At 40.7% G+C, this 21,808-nt stretch overlaps 1 protein-coding gene and 1 pseudogene across 1 annotated transcript in view; both read left to right on the forward strand.

Moving 5' to 3' along the window:
* The window catches only part of CDADC1 (cytidine and dCMP deaminase domain containing 1), a 29,534-nt gene extending 18,196 nt beyond the window's left edge, over nt 1–11,338 (forward strand). Inside the window, exons 7-10 of the mRNA XM_052650119.1 lie at nt 2,098–2,267; nt 3,924–4,113; nt 6,721–6,781; nt 11,238–11,338. Of these exons, the coding sequence (XP_052506079.1) occupies nt 2,098–2,267; nt 3,924–4,113; nt 6,721–6,781; nt 11,238–11,311 (495 nt within the window). The 3' untranslated portion in view covers nt 11,312–11,338. The remainder of the gene's footprint in view (nt 1–2,097; nt 2,268–3,923; nt 4,114–6,720; nt 6,782–11,237) is intronic.
* LOC128057657 (60S ribosomal protein L26-like) lies at nt 9,654–10,091 on the forward strand (annotated as a pseudogene).
* Nucleotides 11,339–21,808: the final 10,470 nt, after the last annotated feature.

Genomic DNA, 21,808 nt, shown 5'->3' on the forward strand with positions numbered 1-21,808 from the left:
ATGGCAGCCCACCAGGCTCCCCCATCCCTGGGATTCTCTAGGCAAGAACACTGGAGTGAGTTAATTTTAGGAATATACTTAATCACCTGTTGAGAAATATTACCATTTCAGCATGTAACCAATATAAAAATATTGGTTAATATTTTTAATGAAACATTTTGCATTTGAGGGGAGTATTGAGTCGTCATAATTCTGTGTCTGTTTTGTACTTGTTTGTTGTTGTTTAGTCACTTCAGTTGTGTCAGACTCTCCTGCGACCCAATGGACTGTGGCCCCCCGGGCCCCTCTGCCCATGAGTCTCCCAGGCAGGAACCCTGGAGTGGGTTGCCATTCCCTTCCCCGGGGCATCCTCTGGCCCCTCTCAGTTTGCACTGACCACGTGTAATGGCCACTGTATTGGACAGTGCAGTCCAAGAACATCTTAAGCGGGAAAATGATCAGATTTGCATTTTAAAAATAAAGTCGGGCTAAACAGGAAGTAGGGAGATGAAGAAAGGAGATGAGGAAGACTTGAAATTATGGGGATGTATTGAGAAGGAATGGAACTAGGAGACAGTAAATATGATACTGTTGATACTATCACATGAGTAATTAATATATTGAAATTTAGTGAGGTTTATCGCTAAGAGTCGGACACGACTGAGCAACTTCACTTTCACTTTTGACTTTCATGCATTGGAGAAGGAAATGGCAACCCACTCCAGTGTTCTTGCCTGGAGACTCCCAGGAACGGGGGAGCCTGGTGGGCTGCCATCTCTGGGGTCACACAGAGTCGGACACGACTGAAGCAACTTAGCAGCAGCAGCAGCAGCATAGCATTTTCCAAACTATTATGAACAGGTTTGGTTTATTAAATATTTTACTCTTAGAGTTGATAAAGCATTCATAATAACACCTAATATGCCACTGACCAGTAGTAAGAAACATGCCGCTTATATAGGAAGTTCTATTATTTATATGTATATGTATATATACACACAAACACACACACACACACACGATAGAGGCTCAGTAAACATAAAGACGGAAGGAAAATACATTATTTATTTTCCAACTGTATACATAATAGCACATTTTTAACCCCAAACAGAAATTGCTCAAAATATTTTTGGAATTTGTGGCTTGCTAACCAGTAGCACAGCACAGAGCATATAATAAATTAACAATAATTTATAATAATATAGAGTACCTGCTCTGTGTGGACCACTATAATAGGTGTGCTTTAAGGGCCAGAAAGACAGTATAAAACATGGCTTCTGTTCTCTAGGATCTTATAACCAATCAGGGAGAGATGTCTGAGTCAAGTGAAACAGTGTGTGAATTAAGCTAGTATTTAACTAACTGCTAAAATGAAGGACTGTCTTGATATTATATACTAGAGATGATTAGCCTGCTTGAAATTTAACTTTGACAAGATCACCCTGCTGAAGGAAAATCCAATACTGTATTTTTCTGATGGCTCCGTGTATCACTGTTGTTCATTGTTGAGTCATTAAGTTGTGTCCGACTCTTTGCGACCCCATGGACTATAGCACTCCAGGCTTCCCTGCCCTTCCCTAGTTTGCTCAAACTCATGTGCATCGAGTCGGTGATATCATCCAGCCATCTCATCCTCTGTTGTCCCCTTCTCCTCCTGCCCTCAATTCTTGCCAGCATCAGGGTCTTTTCAAATGAGTCGGCTCTTTGCATCAAGTGGCCACAGTGTTGGCACTTCAGCTTCAGTCCTTCCAATGAATATTCAAGATTGATTTCCTATAGGATTGACTGGTTTGATCTCCTTGCTGTCCACAGGACTCTCGAGAGTCTTCTCCGGCACCACAATTTGAAAGCATCAGTTCTTCAGCACTCAGCCTTCTTTATGGTCCAACTTTCACATCCGTACATGACTACTGGAAAATCCATAGCTTTGACTATATGAACCTTTGTCAGCCAGGTCTCTGCTTTTTAATACGCTGTCTAGGTTTGCCATAACTTTATAATGTGTTATGGAAAAGTGAATCCATTATACAAAGTGTGAGGCTAGGCTTTAAAGATAGAGTGTAAGATGCCTTTTCAGAATGTTGAACACAGCTTTGTTGGTTTGCTCACTTTCCATAGAGAAGTTGTGATGGGACAGGCGCCATGTACTTCATAGGATGCGGTTATAATGCTTTTCCTGTTGGATCTGAGTATGCTGACTTCCCGCACATGGATGACAAACAGAAAGACAGAGAAATAAGGAAATTCAGATACATCGTACATGCGGAACAGAATGCCTTAACATTTAGGTATGAAATCCGTTTGCGTGTATTTTGTATAAAATGTAGCAAGGGTTAATTGAAATTAGCTTTCATTTTGCTGTAATTTATTGCCTTTTTAAAAATTCCAAGAAATATCCTTTTCAGAAGTATAGCTCTAGTCGTATGTGGTTTTTGCTACGTGACCAGAGGCCACTGTCAGGGATCCTCCAGGCCTTCAGATTTATTGAGCAAATCTTTTTTCCTTTCTTCCTTCTCTCTCCAGGATAAAACTGCTTGAAGCGTGTCCTTAGGGTCTTGCATATTTCTGCATTATAAGATCACCTTTGTTTTCTAAATTCTGAGCATGTATTTATGAATATATAGATTTTATTATGAACCAAATTGCTTTAACATAGTTTTTGTTAGAGCTTATCACTGGCATTACCTCCTTCTAACGTTAATTTAGATAATTTCCACAAATATTTCTCAGCATTTACCATTTAGTGGGTGCTCTTGGGAGATTCAAATCTGTATGAGTCATGGTTTCTATCCTGAAGAGTTTATAGTCCAGTGTGGGATATAAGACTGTACTCAACCTAACATGGTCAGTTGTGTGGGAAGGGTCAACACAAAGTGGGTAGAAATTCAGGGGCTGCAATAGATGGAGAGGGAGTGTAAGGGAAAACCTTTATGGAAAAACTGGCATTTGAGCTGAGCTTTAAAGCTTTGGTAGGATTGTGGCAATTGAAGATGCTTACTTGAAGGGAAACCATTCTTGCCTGAGGCATAGCAGTGGGCTAGAAGAAGGAAAATGCTTGTGTGTTTAGGAACATAGATGTTCCAGTTAGGCTGGACCGTGGGCTAGCTTGGGATTGACAAGGGAGAACTTCGAGTTTAGACTTCATTTGGTAGTAGTGGACAAATGGAAAGACATTGACAGAGTTATAGTAATGATTACTTAGGGTACAGGTGTACAGTTTGAACAGGCTGCTGCTGCTGCTGCTGCTAAGTCGCTAGATGCATACAATTCTGCTTCCCTGGTCCAGGGGAAGCGAATGAGACTCTAAACTGAGGACATGGATGTGGAAGGCTGGTGATGGGGAGCATACGACTGAGAGCTTTGTAAACCACAGAACCTGGAAGTGCAACTCCTCTATCCTCAGTCCTAAACTACCCCGGCGTGCAGAATTTCACTACACAGGTTGTTTTCTTGAACTCTTCATTACAGATTTACTTGCTTCATTTTTTCAAATCCAAGTGTTTGTTAAGTTATCCTATGTGAGGTAAAAGCAGTAAGGGAACCATAACTCAAAACAGAACTCTAACATTAATCAATTTAGTAAGCATTTATTAAATATCTCTTCGGCACCAGATCTTCTGGCTACCACGATGACTTAATGTCTAATCACACATGGTACATTCTCAGGGAAGGCGTTAGTTCTGGCCCGTAATTCTGGCTTTATAAAGAGTTTCCTACTTAGAAAGCATTATTCCCTCTGTTTTCATTTCCTTTGTAGTCTAAATACTGAAAATCTTGGCATTGACTAATTCAGCAAGAATAAGGCTTGATCACTGTTGTGCATAATGTTGTAAATCTGTTTCCAAAATGACTCAATTTTAACGTTTAAAGATTTTTCTGAAACATAACTTACCCTTTTAGAAACTACCTTCCTAATTTTTTCATATGTATATATATTTTTGTAGGTGTCAAGAAATAAAACCAGAAGAAAGAAGTATGATTTTTGTGACCAAGTGCCCTTGTGATGAATGTGTACCTTTAATTAAAGGTGCAGGCATAAAACAAATCTATGCAGGAGATGTAGATGTTGGAAAAAAGAAGGCAGACATCTCTTACATGAGATTTGGGGAACTTGAAGGTGTCAGCAAATTTACAGTAAGTAGATACACATTGTTTTCAAATATACTTTGTATTATGTTGATAGTTGTTTAGTCGCTAGGTCATGTCCAGCTGTTTTGTGACCCCATGGGCTATAGCCCACCAGGCTCCTCTGTCCATGGGATTTTCCAGGCAAGAATACTGGAGTGGGTTGTCATTTCCTCCTCCAAGGAATCTTCTCGACCACGGGATCGAACGCATTGGCAGGCGAGCTCTTTACCACTGAGCCACCTGGGAAGCCCCTGTTGTTCCGTTACTCTGCTGCATATTTTAAATTAGCGATTCTTGCCCTTTTAAAGAGTTTCAACAAAATATTATCATTGAGTTTATTTTTATGTGCAAGCACTTGCCTAGTCACAAATGTTCAGCTTAGGATCTGCCTTATGAATATATATCTCTAGAGAGAGAATTTTACCTTGACCTTGTGCTGTGCTGTGCCAGGCTCCTCTGTCCATGGGGATTCTCCAGGCAAGAATACTGGAGTGGGTTGCCATGCCCTCCTCCAGGAGATCTTCCCAATCCAGGGATCCAACCCAAGTCTCACACTGCAGGTGGATTCTTTACCAACTGAGCTACCAGGGAAGAACTTGACCTTAGAGACCTTGAATCAGTTGGTTCTATAGTGCCATCTGGTGGCTAACAAAAGAAAGTCCCTGATCCACCCTGATCCCACAGCTTTTTTTTTTTAATTCAGTGGTTCAGTTCAGTCGCTCAGTTGTGTCTGACTCTTTGCGACCCCGTGGACCACAGCAGGCCAGGCCTCCCTGTCCATCACCAACTCCCAGAGTTTACTCAAACTCATGTCCATTGAGTTGGTGATGTCATGCAACCATCTCATCCTCTGTCATCTGCTTCTCCTCCTGCCCCCAATCCCTCCCAGCATCAGAGTCTTTTCTAATGAGTCAGCTCTTCGCATCAGATGGCCAAAAGTATTGGAATTTCAGCTTCAGCATCAGTCCTTCCAATGAATAGTCAAGACTGATCTCCTTTAGGATAGACTGGTTGGATCTCCTTGCAGTCCAAGGGACTCTCAAGAGTCTTCTCCAGCACCACAGTTCAAAAGCATCAATTCTTTGGTGCTCAGCTTTCTCCACAGTCCAACTCTCACATCCGCACATGACTACTGGAAAAACCATAGCTTTGTCTAGATGGACCTTTGTTGGCAAAGTAATGTCTCTGCTCTTTAATATGCTGTCGAGATTGATCATAACTTTCCTTCCAAGGAGCAAGCGTCTTTTAGTTTCATGGCTGCAGTCACCATCTACAGTGATTTTGGAGCCCCCCAAAATAAAGTCTGCCACTGTTTCCATTGTTTCCCCATCTACTTGCCATGAAGTGATGGGACCAGATGCCATGATCTTAATTGTCTGAATGTTGAGCTTTAAGCCAACTTAAATTCAATAGTATATAGTAGTAGATAGAGGTGAACATTGGAGAAGGCAATGGCACCCCACTCCAGCACTCTTGCCTGGAAAATCCCATGGACGGAGGAGCCTGGTGGGCTGCAGTCCATGGGGTTGCTAAGAGTCGGACACGACTGAGCGACTTACACTTTTCACTTTCATGCACTGGAGAAGGAAATGGCAACCCACTCCAGTGTTCTTGCCTGGAGAATCCCAGGGACGGGGGAGCCTGGTGGGCTGCCGTCTACAGGGTCGCACGGAGTCGGACACGACTGAAGTGACTTAGCGGCAGCAGCAGCAGCAGAGGGGAACATAGTTTAAAGTTTAAGATTACACAAAAGGAAGGGGACACATACACACACGTGTGTGCACACACACACACATACTTTCTCATGAGAAAAATCAGGAAAAAATTAGAAGCAATTAGTATTTGATATTTCCAAAGAACTGCTGAGGTGGTAATTATCTTGTGGAAAACTCAGAACTTTAATGCCTCATGATTTTTTTTAACTACTCTGGTTTCTAAAAACCTTTCTCTTTTTAGAAATAATCTCAAGCATGCAGAAAAGTTACAAAAACACTAGAATTTTTTTCCAGAAACACTTGAGAGTTAAGTTGTTGCCGTGATGCCAAGTCACTCTTAAATACTTTCTTGTGTATTTCCTCAAATAGTAGGTTGTCCTGCATAACCACACTACAACCACAAAACTCAGGAAATTTTCATTGATATATTGCTACCATTTAATCCACAGAGTTCAGTCAGGGTTTACCAGTTGTCCCAATGAAGTTCTTTATAGCCAAAGGATCCTGTCCAGAATCATGAGTTGCTTTTTAATGATAATGCTGGCACTTAATATAACTTTTATATGCTGTGGTTTGCGGTAAGTACAAAAGATATAATAGTACTGTTTATAGATTTCAACTTGACTTTTCTGTTTGTGTCCAGGGTGCCTGGAACATATAAAGCACCTAAAAAATACTTACTAAACCATATATATAAGATTCTCGAAGAATATTGATCCTTAATCCAGCAGTCATATCAATCAGGGTCATCCAAAGTTGTTATTAGGGCTTGGGTGGTATGACATACTAACTGTTCTTACTGTTTTAAGCTGTTTTTATATTTGAAGGCACAATGCTGAAATGCTATTTTTAAAAACCTTCTTAAACATAGACATGAAATGTTTGTTTCCTTTTATAGTGGCAACTGAATCCATCAAGAACTGGTGTTCTTGAGCAAAATGAGCCTGAAAGCAGAGAGAGTAAGTATCTACAAGTCCTTTATTGAGGTTGACTTTGTTGCTAAGAAAAGAAAAATAGTAACTTGTAATGATCAGGTGTTGGAAATTGCTGTGGTTGGAGGGAGACCATACTCTTTTTGCAGATTAGATTTTTGCATTCAGTTTGTGCAAACACTTGTGTATGGACTATATGCTAGATGTCATGGGAAGTGCTTATTAATGACTAGTCCTATGGACTCTGTAGTTTAATACAAATAATCATGCACAAATTGAATTTATAAATTAAATTTATATGAGACTATAGGCAACAGTGCTCTTCTGTACCAAAACAAAAGCCTCTTGGGCAGTTAGAAAGGAAAAATGCATCTAATTAATACAGATGGAACCAGGGCCAGATTATGAGGCTATGTACATTCTTGTTAGAGTAAAGCCACATTAGCTCAGATTGGCCAGAGAATGGAAATATCCTGGTTATTTTAATAATCTAATTAAGAGTCATCACAGTTACCATAAATGAATTACTAGTATTCAGAGTTTTACTGTTTATATATTAATACATATTTTTACAGCAATATAGTCTTTAGGAGACCTTGCAATTCCTCATGCATATTATTTTGAATATGAATTATTACTATACAATATTATTTTTAAATATTAGTTGTTATCCTTCTGTTTGGATTCAAGGTAAGTAGAAGTTCAATATAATAAGTAAAATTTTCTTGATAATAACAATGATTTGATTACTCTGAAAAATTAGCAAATATAAAAGTCTTTATGAAAATAATGTCTATGTGAATATCCTGATTTTCTGTGTTCTAACTTAGCTTTATTTTATTCCAGTAGTGAAATTTTAATTTGCAGTCTGGAAAAAAAGTACATATCCACTCCATCTTTCTTTTTAAAAATTTATCAGTTGGGGGGAGGTGGTTAAAGATAAAAGGAAAGGAAAAAATATGGATCTGATTGAAGAATATGTATTCAATAATAGTGTTCGAGGGGGGTGAGTTAATAATTCTCTGTTGTTAGGGAGAAGACACAAAAAAGCATTAAACATAAAAAACATTTATCTGTGTTAAAATAAAGAACATCTGTTTGTCAGAAGATAGCACTGAAAGAGTACAAAGGCAAGCCGTGAAAGAGGAGATTTTTGCCACTTACAATCAAGAGTCTTGTAGCCAGGATTCCCTGTCCCTAGATCACTACGGAAGGGGAGACGAAGGGGAGACGTGCTGTTGGGGGTGTCCTGAGAGGGGAAGGAGGGGTTGGGATGGCGAGGGGATGAGAGGAGTGCTTCTGTTTTGCTGGCAAGGCTTTATTTCTTGCCCTGCGTGATGGTTAAATGTTTGCTTTATGATTGTCCACTGAAATGCAGGTTTGTGTTTTGTATGTATTTTTTAACAAATACATATTTGTTTTAAAAAAATTGTTAATATGTATTTTTTGTATTTTTATATCACTAAATAATATCCTTATTTCTTTTTAAATTTTATAAGAGCTTGATTGAGGTATAATCTATATACCATAAATTTGCCCTTTTAAAGTACAGAATTGGGTGGGTTTTGGTAGATTCAGAGTATTGTGTAACCATCACCACAGCCTAATTTCAGAATTTTCCATCAGCTCAAAAAGAATCCTCTTACCCATTTATTAGTCATCCCTGTTTCCTCCTACCTCCAGCCCCAGGCTACCACAAATCTACTTTGGTTATTTGGATTCATATATTCTGGCCATTGATTTTAGATCATTCTTCTTTTCTCATATATACATTCACTGCTATAAATTTCTCTCTAGCGTTTCTTCCACAGAATGCTACAAATTTTGATAAGTTGTGTTTTATTTAGTTCAAAATATTTAAAAATTTATGTTGAGTTTTTTGGTGTTTTTTTTTTTTAACTCATTTGTTATTTAGCAAGGTATTATTTAACTTCCACATATATTTGGGGATTTTCCAGTTATATTTCTATTAGTCATTTCTAGTTTAATTACATTGTGGTCTGAGAGCAGATATTGTATGATTTCTATTCTTTTAAATTTATTAGGGTGTGTTTTATGGCCCAGAATGTGGTCTCTCTTGGTAAACATTCCATGTGAGGTTAAGAATAATGTGTATTCTGCTATTGTTGGATGAAGTAGTCCATGGCTGCCAATTATATACAGTTGATTAACGGTTGAGTTCATTTGAGAATGGGTACAAGATAGTTACAGGTATTTCACAACAGAAGAAACACAGACATCTAATAAACACATGCAAAAATGCTCAAGCTCATTAGCAGTCATGGAAATGCAAATTAAAATCACTGCAACAATGTTTACACCCCTATTGCTGTACCTACTAGAGTTGCAAAATTAAAGTTTGATTACACCAAGTGTGCTAGTGAGGAGGTGGATCGTTAGAAACTTCTGTATATTGCTGGTTGGACTAAAAATGTATACAGCCACCTTGGGAAAGCAGTTTAATGTTATCTTTGTAAAACTGAAGATGTGTGTATTCCATGACCCAGCAATTTGACCTCTAAGCATATGCCCTAGGAAAATTCTTACATGTTTCGTAGAAAAGACAGAGATAGATAATTCATTGCAACATTGCTCTTAAAAGCAAAAACTGGAAAATAGCACAAAAATTTATCTCTGGAAATTAAAATATTACAGTGGAATATTATAAAGCAGTGAAAGTAAAATGAATTACAGCTTCTTAAACATGGAAGGATCTTAGAAATATAATGCTGAATGAAAAAATCAAGTTTCAGAAGACTAAATACATTATAATGCAACTTCTATGTAAAGTTCAACAAGAAGGCAAATAGTGTATTGGTTAGTACATGTGGCAAAATTATTTTTAAGAAGCAATGGGCTCTTCCCTTCTGTGGCCATCGCTGAAACGCTAGCGGCCAAAATGAAGTTCAATCCCTTTGTGACTTCTGACCAAAGCAAGAATCGAAAAAGGCATTTCAATGCGCCTTCCCACATTCGCAGGAAAATTATGTCTTCTCCTCTTTCTATAGAGCTAAGACAGAAGTACAACGTTCGATCCATGCCCATCCGAAAGGATGATGAAGTTCAGGTTGTACGAGGGCACTACAAAGGGCAGCAAATTGGCAAAGTAGTCCAGGTTTACAGGAAGAAATACGTCATCTACACTGAACGAGTATAGCGGGAGAAGGCTAACGGCACAACTGTCCATGTGGGCATTCACCCCAGCAAGGTGGTTATCACCAGACTAAAACTGGACAAAGACCGCAAAAAGATCCTCGAACGTAAAGCCAAATCTCACCAAGTAGGAAAGGAAAAGGGCAAATATAAGGAAGAAACAATTGAGAAGATGCAAGAATAAAGTCATCTTGTCTACAGCTTTCATTAAAAACTGTTAAAATGAAAAAAAAAAAAGAAGAAGCAATGGAATGATAAACGATTCAGCACAGTGGTTACCTCTGAATAAGGGTGACAGAGGGATGGGATTGGACTGGGGGGCACCTGAGAGGTGGTTTTGGGGGTGGTTTCACACCCCTCCCTCAGTTTTGGGGGTTGGGTAGTAGATTCTTGAGCAAACTCTGGGAAAGAGTGGAGGACAGAGGAGCCTGGGGTGAAAGAGTCGGACACGGCTTAGGGACTGAACACCGACTAAGTAGGTTCTTGAGTGTTAATTTATTATTAGGCTTTAGGACTCCCATCTGTATCACACATAGTCTTCTTTTTTTAATGTTTCCAATATTACATAATAAGAGAGAGAGAAAGCTTTCCAGATCTATTCTCCCTGCACCCTGATCCAAGTGTCCTCAAGACTAGGAAGAGCGAGGCGAGCACAGAGGCTTGGAGGGCAGGCAGATCCCTGGAAAGACAGAAAGCAGCAGGATAAAAGGAGACTCTCAGAGGTGGTGGGTATACTTACCATCTTAAGTGTGGTGGTGGTTTCTCAGATGTGTGCTTGTGTTGAAACCCATCACATTGTGCACTTTACACGCACACAGTGTGTGTCCCAGGAAAGCCAGGGAAATCAGGTCATGGGGCGAGCTGGAAGCCAGGCCCGTCTCCCACCTGACCAAGGTGATGAGTCCGCTTGCCTTCCAATGGGAGGGGGGTGTGTCCCCTCACACGTCACTGCCCCACAGACGACTCCCTTTCCTCCCTGGACAACAGACGGGTCCTTTTGTCTCCTCCAGCCTAACAGTAATAACTTTTCCCCCGAAAAAGTTTTGTGAATTGTTGTCTATACACTGTTGATGAATCCAGTTTGTAAAAGGTCAGATACATTGTATCACCTGTGAATGACTTATCTAGAATCTGTTCTTTAACAGTTGAGAATTTTAAAGATAAAATCAGTATGCCCTTTTTCATTTTTATTTTTAAAATATTCCTCTTTAGCTTAAGCATTGTTTTGATCTTACAGCCTCTGACTTTGAAGTGACATTTTCTTTGAAGTGACAAAGCTCATTTCTTTGAAGTAACATTTTCCTGACGTTAAGTTATTCTTGACCATCAGATGGCGTTTTGGGATCTGTACCCCTGGATGAAGAACCACACCAGAACAAGAAGCTGCGTCTTGCAAACCACTAAGTCTTGTCTGAACAAGGGGTGAAGCCCTCCAGAATTTTTATTGCACTTTTAAAATCCAGCCTTGTTAACTCAGAAAATAAGAATGGATTTTGTAAATAGTTGAAAAAAATTTTTAAAGGAAGCTAATTTATTATTAGCATATGAATACTAAGGAGAATATTTTTATTTAGATTTATTTGTATGTTTTCCAGAGTATAGTGGTGTGTTCTTTTTTTACACTGAAGCAGGTGTCAGTCATTTCAAGAGACCAGTTCAGTCGGCTACAGGGATTGATTTCTCCTGGTCTTAGGTTTAGGGGATCCAGTCTGAAAGGGGCTGGTTCATTGGAGGTCACATCTCAGCAGAGAAGTACACACCTTTTCAGAAATATTAATCCCTTTGGATTATGAAGGTGATAATTAGTAATCTACTCCATGGAAATAAACAGCAACCTGACCATTTTTAAGTCAATGTGTGACTCACCAAAAGGCCCCATTTATACCCAAAGCTTTCTGGTAATCAGAATTTACTTGATTAGCCTGGAGTCATAAAAAATGAATTTGGTGGACCTGCTCTCCATTATAAAAGTGTGTTCCTAACAAGGTTATTTTTTTTTCAGTCTTTCAGTGTGTAAAAATCATGATACTTGCTGGACTCTGGTGTTACATCACTGATTCAGGGTAGCCATAGGAAGACCGCATTATTCTCGGACAATATTATTCTCTGATCTCACTGACTCTTGAAACCACTAACAAGAGAAGAAATATTTTAGTCTGGAATTCCATTCATAAATGCTGCCCATTATCCCCTCCATATAATTAGCAGAGAGCGTTTCAGGGCTTTGAATGGAAGGCCTTATAAAAACATTTGCAAACCTTAAGAATACTGAAAGTCTTGACAGCGAACATGATGGTTATTTTCCAAATTGCTCTTCATGAGTCCTCTCATTTTTTATTTGTTGAGGAAACTTTCAGAAAATCAGCCCAAAGATAAAGGCACGGGCTTTGTACTTTCCTGGAGTTAGGGAGGGAGCCATGTGGCTGGTGGCCCATGGGCAGCCCTGGGGTGCGACGGACTCTGTGCGGGGAGTCAGCTTCACCTCTGCTGTCGCCCACTTTCTCCCTGGGGCGTCTCGTATCCTTACAGGGCCTCCTGCCAGTCTCAGGAGAGTGCACAGGCCACCCCGCACGCGGGCCTGTGCCCCTGTTTGGACGGCAGCCTGCTTAGCCTGTGTTGTGTGTGTAAATTTTTTTTTTAAACTGCTGAATCTAGTGCCTGCAACAGTGTCTGGCACGTGACAGGCATTCAATAAATATTTGTTGACTAAATGACTACTGGGCACCGGCTAGACCTTGGAGATGAGACGTGTAAGAAATGCTCCCTGACCTCAAGAAGCTTGCAGTCTAGTGACAGACATAAGCATAAAGTCACATATTAATAATAATGCTTCTCAGAGTGGGGTCCCTGGACCAACAGCGTTAGCCTCATCTGGGGACTTGTTAGAAGTGCACATTGTTAAGCCCTACCCCAGACCTGTTGAATCAGACTCCGGGGCTGGGGCCAGCATTCCCTGAAGGTGCCTCTGAGGACCTTCAAGGTTGAGAACTGCCCTGTGGATGTAACTGAAGGAACAGTGGTGGAAGGAACACACAGGAGGACAGGCAGGCACTCGGGTGAAGTGGAGGCCCCGTAGAAGTGGAGGTCCTGAAGGGGCTGCAGGGAGCGGGCAGCTGAACAGTGGGGGTGAGATGAACATCTGAGAAAGTAATGGAGATGGGTGGTCACCCTGGGCAGCAGGAAAGGGATGACTGGGAACTCACGCAAAGATTGCTAACCTGTACCAGGAGCCTCCTGGGGCAGCAACAGTACTGCCTAAAACCTAGTCACCCACAGTTAAGAGGGCTCACCCCTCAGGCTGAGAAATCGGAACTTGCCCTTAAAAATACATCACCATTAATTTCAAAGATTGGGAAGGCAACAGTAAATGCATAATTTGAAACAGAGCTCTGCATTTGTTTACTGCCAAGGACAGCAGCTATGCCGACTGGAGGTGGGGTGAGCGCAGGCCTGGCTGGGCGCTCGGCTGTCAGGTGGGGTACGTGAGGGTTTACCTGTATCTAATCACTGCTAACGCTTCTTTTATTTGGCTTTTCCATGGGTTTCTCTTCCTCAGTTACTTAATGAGTTTGAGAATACTTTCTCATAAATCTTCCTCGGTTTATGCATGAACAGTTGAGCTTTCAGATCTACCACAGCAGTCTGCTTCTAACCCACTTTAGAGCTAAGTTTTGAAGTTCTGGTATTGCCAAGAGTGGCTGCTTAGCATTGAGCTGCGGCTGTTACTTGTGCTTCTTAAGGTCAAGGAACAGTTTAGAACCTTCATTTCATGTGTCATATTAAGGGGTTTTTCTGTGATCATTTAAAATTATTACATATAAGAAAAGTGAAAAGCCCTATTAATCAGTACTAGTTGAAAACAGGGCCTGTTTAAAATGGAATACCCTTTAGAAATGCATCCATAAAATGTGTTTACCCTATTCAACTACTGCACTTAAACAGACTCAGATTTCAAAGGAACTTAGATCTCATCTATTTAGAATATTCCTCTGCAGAACTGGAAACACGAGTGTCCAGAAGGTGAATGATTTCCTAAAGTCTAGCTCAGGATGTCACAAGGGCCTAAATCAGTGTCAGCTTTGGTTTTTTTCTCTCTTTACATTTTCAGTTTTGTTTTTAATATCAGTGTTCATTTGTCCTGTACCTGTTGACGTATTAGCTGATTTTAACATGTATGTGACAGTAAAATAAAAGACTTCTATCGTTGCAAATTAAGTCATTTTTGAAGTAAAATTACACCTACACATTAAAAACGAGCAAAGTAGATCTATAAACCTTTCTTGAAACAGTAAGACCCACTCTGTCTTCTGTATCACCCCTCCCCAGAGGCCACCAGGCTCAAGGATTTTGTATTTGTCTCCAAATCACGTTTCTTAATAGTGTTTCAGTTTTAAGTATTTTCTTTTGAATTTCCATCATGGAAGGGCTTTCTTTCACCTCCCTCCCCTCAGCACACACTTCCATCTCTCCATCCTCCTAATATTCTTTCAGTTTGGTTGCATCAGTATTCATTGTTTGGTATTATGACTTTAAGTGCTTACTCACAGCTTTATCACATTATGTACTGTGATGACTTTCTGTATAAAATGTGTTTTCGTGCATTTCAAATTTGTCATTTCAAATTTGTCTTTTCTGCGCGGGGCTGCAGGGACATTGATTTTGTATATTTTATTGCTAACCTGTAACCAAACCCTTCTCCCAGCTGTGTAATATTCTCTTGGTATTCAAGCACATTGGGTGTCTAAAAAGCTTTTCTTATTGAAGAAGTGCCTCCCAGAGCCTCTGACCACCTCCAGCCTGGGCTGATCAGTCACTGGACTTTCTGCGCTGCCGTCTTCCCGGGTTCTCCCTCCGCGGCACTCCTGGGGTCGGGGAGGGCAGGGACAGAGACATCCTCCACCTTCTTGAGCTGGAACCCCCAGAATCCACACTTTTCTCAGTTGGGCGGGCATATCTTTCAGAAGGTTCCTGAGAAAAGGTACATGGTGGTAAGATGACTGACTGTTGATGGGGAACAGTTTCAATACTGTGAGTATCTGTGAATGTCTTTATTCTGCCCTCAGTTTAGACACTGTTGGGTGTAGAATTGTAGACTGGGAATAACCACCACCCCGGACCCTCCCCACACCCCGCCTGAGAATTCTGAAGGCCTTGTTTCCTGATCCTGGTTACACTACTGGAATGAGTTTCAAGGTTGGGGCTGTCAGTCAGACTCACGAGATTCAGCGAGGGCTGCTGGGCAACGTCTTTCAGGACAGTATAGAGCAGAGCTCAGCCTCGTGCACCGCAGCACGTTCCCAGGCACAGCGTCCGACTGTCCTCACTGAGTCCTCTGTTCTGTCTGTCCTGAGCTTATGTTTAAAACAGAGAAAGCCAAAAAAAACTTCACTCTCGTTTTATGATTTCAGGGGCATAAACAGAGGTAAATTAATATGTTTGTTCACTTCTCCATTTTCATATTTTCTGCAATGTTTTGGCTTTAAGCATGAAATTCCTTTCCTGCAGTCATTTTAAATAATGTATTTAGTATAAATGGGCTCAGTTGCTTCAGTTGTGTCTGACTCTTTGAGACCCTATGGACTGGGGCCCGCCAGGCTCCTCTGTCCATGGGAGTGGGTTCCCATGCCCTCGTCCACGGGGCCTTCCCAACCCAGGGATCGAACCCACGTCTCCTGCATTGCAAGCAGATTCTTTACTGCTGAACCACTGGGGAAGCCCATTTAGTACAAATAGCCACTCCCTAATATGTATCTTTCCCCTGGGGATAAGCCCCAAAGATACTGTGTCAGAGGAGTATGTGTTCTTCTGCTGAGAGCTATTTTTTAGACAAGGAAGAAATACCTGAAAAATACGGATTTTCTAAAACACAATCTTTGGGGATAAAGAATTAAAATCTATTCAACACCACTATAACATTTGAGTGTCTTTCTATTTGTTATTTCTGATTGTATATTTTAAAAGGCTTGAAAATAGAAAACACGTGACCAGGCTAACCATGTATTTTGGTTCATATTAAACATCTGCTGGAATTGGCCCACTAGGTGGCTTCAGGCTCAAGTTTACTTGCACAGTATATATCTGATAGAGTTAATGCCTCAAATATACAAAGATCTCATAAAAGTCAACATTAATAGAACAAAGCACCCAGTTTAAAAAAATGAGCAGGGGATCTGAAGAGACAAATTTTCCAAAGAAAATATACAGATATCAACAGGCACATGAAAAGATGCTCAGCATCACTCATCAGAGAAATGCAAATCCAAATCACAAGAAGATACCATCTCAGAGCTGTCAGAATATTCTGTTATCAAGAACACAATAACAGATGACAACAGAGAAAAGGTAACCATTGTTCACTCTTGGTGGGAAGGAAATTGGTGTAGTCACTGTGGAAAAAATTGGAAAAAAAAGTATGGCTATTTCCAAAAAGAAATTAAAAATAGGTCTACCATATATTTTAGGGATTCCAATTCTGGTTACTTATGGGAAAAAAAATCAATTATCAGAAAATACATATGCACCACTACAATCACGGCAGCATTATTTACAATAGCCAACCCAAGAGCCCATTAATGGATAAAGATTATACATACATACATATGCACAACAGGATATTACTCAGCCACAGAGAAGAATGAAATCTTGCTAGTTGGGACAACGTGAATAGACCTAGAGGGTACTATACTAAGTGAAAATGAGACTTAGAAAAACAATTATTGTATGACTTCAGGTATTGGTGTAATCTAAAAACCAAAGCAAATGAACAGATAACAAAACAGATTTGTAAATACAGAGGAAAAAGCAGGTAGTCACCAGGGAGGGGAGTGGGAGGAGGGAAGAAACAGGTGAGGGAGATCAAGGGGTACACACTTGCAAACAAATAAACAGTTGGGTATGAGCTTTGAGAAAGGTAGTTAATAGTTACGTGATCCTTACCTATGTATGATGACATACACAGACTTACTTTGTTGATCATTTTGAAATGTCCAGAAATATCTAATTGCTACATTGGGCAACCAGAACTACCAGTGTCATAGGCCAATTATAGTTCGACAAAACTAACTCAGAGTAAAGGAGATTTGTGGTTACCAGACGCAGTGTACTCCAGGTTACAGGCAGATTTGGCCTTGCAGTACAGAATGCAGCAGGGAAAAGGCTAACAGAGTTTCGCCAAGAGAACGCACTGGTCACCGCAAACACCCTCTTCCAACAACACAAGAGAAGACTCTACACATGGACATCACCAGATGGTCAACACCGAAATCAGATTGATTATGTTTTTTGCAGCCAATGATGGGGAAGCTCTACACAGTTAGCAAAAACAAGACCAGGAGCTGACTGTGGCTCAGATCATGAACTCCTTGCTGCCAAATTCAGGCTTAAATTGAAGAAAGTACAGAAAACCACTAGACCATTCAGGTATGACCTAAATCAAATCTCTTACGATTATACAGAAGTGAGAAATAGATTCAAGGGATTAGATCTGATAGAGTGCCTGATGAACTATGGACGGGGGTTTGTGACATTGTACAGGAGACAGGAATCAAGACCATCCCCAAGAAAAAGAAATGCAAAAAGCCAAAATGGCTGTCTGAGGAGGCCTTACAAATAGCTGTGAAAAGAAGAGACGTGAAAAGCAAAGGAGATTTGGACTCTGTGGGAGAGGGAGAGGGTGGGATGATTTGGGAGAATGGCATTAAAACGTATAATATCATATAAGAAATGAATCGCCAGTCTAGGTTCAATGCAGGGTGCAGGCTGCTTGGGGCTGGTGCACTGGGATGACCCGGAGGGATGGTGTGGGGGGAGGTGCGGGGTGGGAGGGGGGTTCAGAATTGAGAAAACGTGTACACTCATGGTGGATTCATGATGATGTGTGGCAAAACCAATACAATATTGTAAAGTAAAAATAATAATAAAAGCAGGGTGAAAATCAAAAGAAAAAAAAGGCAAAGCAAAGGAGAAAAGAAAAGATATACCCATTTAAATGCAGATTCCAAAGAATAGCAAGGAGAGATAAGAAAGCCTTCCTCAGCAATCAATGCAAAGAAATAGAAGAAAACAATAGAATGGGAAAGACTAGAGATCTCTTCAAAAAAAATTAGAGATACCAAGGGAACATTTCATGCAAAGATGAGCTCAATAAAGGACAAATAATATGGACCTAACAGAAGCAGAAGATATTAAGAAGAGATGGTAAGAATACACAGAAGAACTATACAAAAAAGATCTTCATGACACAGATAATCACGATGGTGTGATCACTCACCTAGAGCCAGACATCCTGGAATGTGAAGTCAAGTGGGCCTTAGGAAGCATCACTATGAACAAAGCTAGTGGAGGTGATGGAATTCCAGTTGAGCTATCTCAAATCCTGAAAGATGATGCTGTGAAAGTGCTGCACTCAATATGCCAGCAAATTTGGAAAACTCAGCAGTGGCCACAGGACTGGAAAAGGTCAGTTTTCATTCCAATCCCAAGAATGTTCAAACTACTGGAATCAAGATTGCCAGGAGAAATATCAATAACCTCAGATATGCAGATGACACCACCCTTATGGCAGAAAGTGAAGAACTAAAGAGCCTCTTGATAAAAGAGAACAGTGAAAAAGTTGGCTTAAAATTCAACAGTCAGAAAACTAAGATCATGGCATCTGGTCCCATCACTTCTTGGCAATTACATGGGGAAACAGTGGAAACAGTGACAGACTTTACTTTGGGGGGCTCCAAAATCACTGCAGATGGTGATTGCAGCCATGAAATTAAAAGATGCTTACTCCTTGGAAGAAAAGTTATGACCAACCTAGACAGCATATTAAAAAGAAGAGACATTATTTTGCCAAAAAGATCCATCTAGTCAAAGCTATGGTTTTTCCACCAGTTATGTATGGATATGAGAGTTGGACTATAAAGAAAGCTGAGTGCCAAAGAATTGATGCTTTTGAGCTGCGGTGTTGGAGAAGACTCTTGAGAGTCCCTTGGACTGCAAGGAGATCCAACCAGTCCATCCTAAAGGAGATCAGTCCTGAATATTCATTGGAAGGACTGATACTGAAGCTGATACTTCAATACTTTGGCTACCTGATGCAAAGAACTGACTCACTGGAAAAGACCCTGATGCTGGGAAAGATTGAAGGCAGGAGGAGAAGGGGATGACAGGATGAGATGGCTGGATGGCATCACCAACTCAATGGACATGAGTTTGAGTAAACTGGGAATTGGTGATGGACAGGGAGGCCTGGCATGCTGCGGTCCATGGGGTCGCCAAGTCAGACATGACTGAGTGACTGAACTGATTGACTGATGCAGTGTATGGGTGGAGACGGAACTGGAAGAATGCAGCCAAAGTTACAAACCTCCAGTTATAAAATTAATAAGTGCTATGGATTTAAGGTACAACATGACTAATATAATTAACACCCCTTTATGTTACAGATGCAAGTTATCAAGAGAGTACATCATAAGAGTTATCTCAAAATTTTTTGTTATTTCTTGAATTTTATACCTATATGAGGTATTGAATGTTCACTAAACTGATTGGGATAATCCTGATATATGTTCCTCAAATCATTATGCTGTACACCTTCAGTTCAGTTCAGTTCAATCGTTCAGTCATGTCTGACTCTTTGCGATCCCATGAACCGCAACACGCCAGGCCTCCCTGTCCATCACCAACTCCCGGAGTCCACCCAAACCTATGTCCATCGAGTCAGTGATGCCATCCAGCCATCTCATCCTCTGTCGTCCCCTTCTCCTCCTGCCCTCAATCTTTCCCAGCATCAGGGTCTTTTCCAATGAATCAGCTCTTCGCATCGGGTGGCCAAAGTTTTGGAGTTTCAGCTTCAACATAAGTCCTTCTAATGAACACCCAGGACTGATCTCCTTTAGGATGGACTGGTTGGCTCTCCTTGCAGTCCAAGGGACTCTCAAGAGTCTTCTCCAACACCACAGTTCAATTCTTCAGCGCTCAGCTTTCTTTATAGTCCAACTCTTACATCCATACATGACCACTGGAAAAACCATAGCCTTGACTAGATGGACCTTTGTTGACAAAGTAACGTCTCTGCTTTTTAATATGCTATCTAGGTTGGTCATAACTTTCCTTCCAAAGAGTAAGCGTCTTTTAATTTCATGGCTGCAGTCACCATCTGCAGTGATTTTGGAGCCCAAAAAAATAAAGTCTGACACTGTTTCCACTGTTTCCCCACCTATTTCCCATGAAGTGATGGGACCCGATGCCATGATCTTAGTTTTCTGAATGTTGAGCTTTAAGCCAACTTTTTCACTCTCCTCTTTCACTTTCATCAAGAGGCTCTTTAGTTCCTTCACTTTCTGCCAAAAGGGTGGTGTCATCTGCATATCTGAGGTTATTGATATTTCTCCTGGCAATCTTGATTCCAGCTTGTGCTTCTTCCAGCCTAGCGTTTCTCATGATGTAATCTGCATATAAGTTAAATAAGCAGGGTGACAATATACAGCCTTGACGTACTCCTTTTCCTATTAGGAACCAGTCTGTTGTTCCATGTCCTGTTCTAACTGTTGCTTTCTGACCTGCATACAGGTTTCTCAAGAGGCAGGTCAGGTGGTCTGGTATGCCCATCTCTTTCAGAATTTTCCAGTTTATTGTGATCCACACATCAAAGGCTTTGGCATAATCAATAAAGCAGAAGTAGATGTTTTTCTGGAACTCTTTTGCTTTTTCAATGATCCAGCGCATGTTGGCAATTTGATCTCTGGTTCCTCTGCCTTTTCTAAAACCAGCTTGAACACCTGGAAGTTCATGGTTCATGTATTGCTGAAGCCTGGCTTGGAGAATTTTGAGCATTACTTTACTAGCATGTGAGATGAGTGCAATTGTGCAGTAGTTTGAGCATTCTTTGGCATTGCCTTTCTTTAGGATTGGAATGAAAACTGACCTTTTCCAGTCCTGTGGCCACTGCTGAGTTTTCCAAATTTGCTGGTATTTGAGTGCAGCACTTTCACAGCATCATCTATCAGGATTTGAAACAGCTCAACTGGAATTCCATCACCTCCACTAGCTTTGTTCATAGTGATGCTTCCTAAGGCCCACTTTACTTCACATTCCAGGATATCTGGCTCTAGGTGAGTGATCACACCATCGTGATTATCTGGGTCATGGAGATCTTTTTTGTACAGTTCTGTGCTGTAGACCTTAAACTTACACAATGCTATATGTTGATTATATCTCAGTTAGACTTGAAGGAATGAATAATGCCTTAATAAAGCTAACTTTGGGCTTCCCAGGTAGCTCAAATGGTAAAATATCTGCCTGCAATAAGGGAGACCCAAGTTCGATCCCTGGGTTGGGAAGATTCCCCAGAGAAGGGCATGGTAACCCTCTCCAGTACTGTTGCCTGGAGAATCCCATGGACAGAGGAGCCTAGTGGGCTACAGTCCATGGGGGTCACAAAGAGTCGGACACTAGTGAGTGACTTTGACATTCACTTTTAAAGCTAACTTAGGAAAAAACTTTATACCAAGATTAAGTGAGTCCAACACCAGAGAATCCAATGTTTTGGTTGTTAGGAAATATATTAATATAACTAATTGACTTATAAATTTAGGAAAAGCATGTGATCAACTTGATAGACACAAAGTAGCATGGTAGAATATTACAGGGAACAAAATTATAAAAATAAAAAAGATATTAACGCTTATGTACCCAAAGAAATCTCCAATACCCACAACACTAGTTCACCTACAGAGAAATAATACATTACTATTACTACTACTACTACTACTAAGTCGCTTCAGTTGTGTCCGACTCTGTGCGACCCCATAGACGGCAGCCCACCAGGCTCCCCGATCCCTGGGATTCTCCAGGCAAGAACACTGGAGTGGGTTGCCATTTCCTTCTCCATAGAGAAATAATACATTGATT

This window comes from Budorcas taxicolor, chromosome 12 (assembly GCF_023091745.1).
Source record: "Budorcas taxicolor isolate Tak-1 chromosome 12, Takin1.1, whole genome shotgun sequence".
Taxonomy (NCBI): Eukaryota; Metazoa; Chordata; class Mammalia; order Artiodactyla; family Bovidae; genus Budorcas; species Budorcas taxicolor.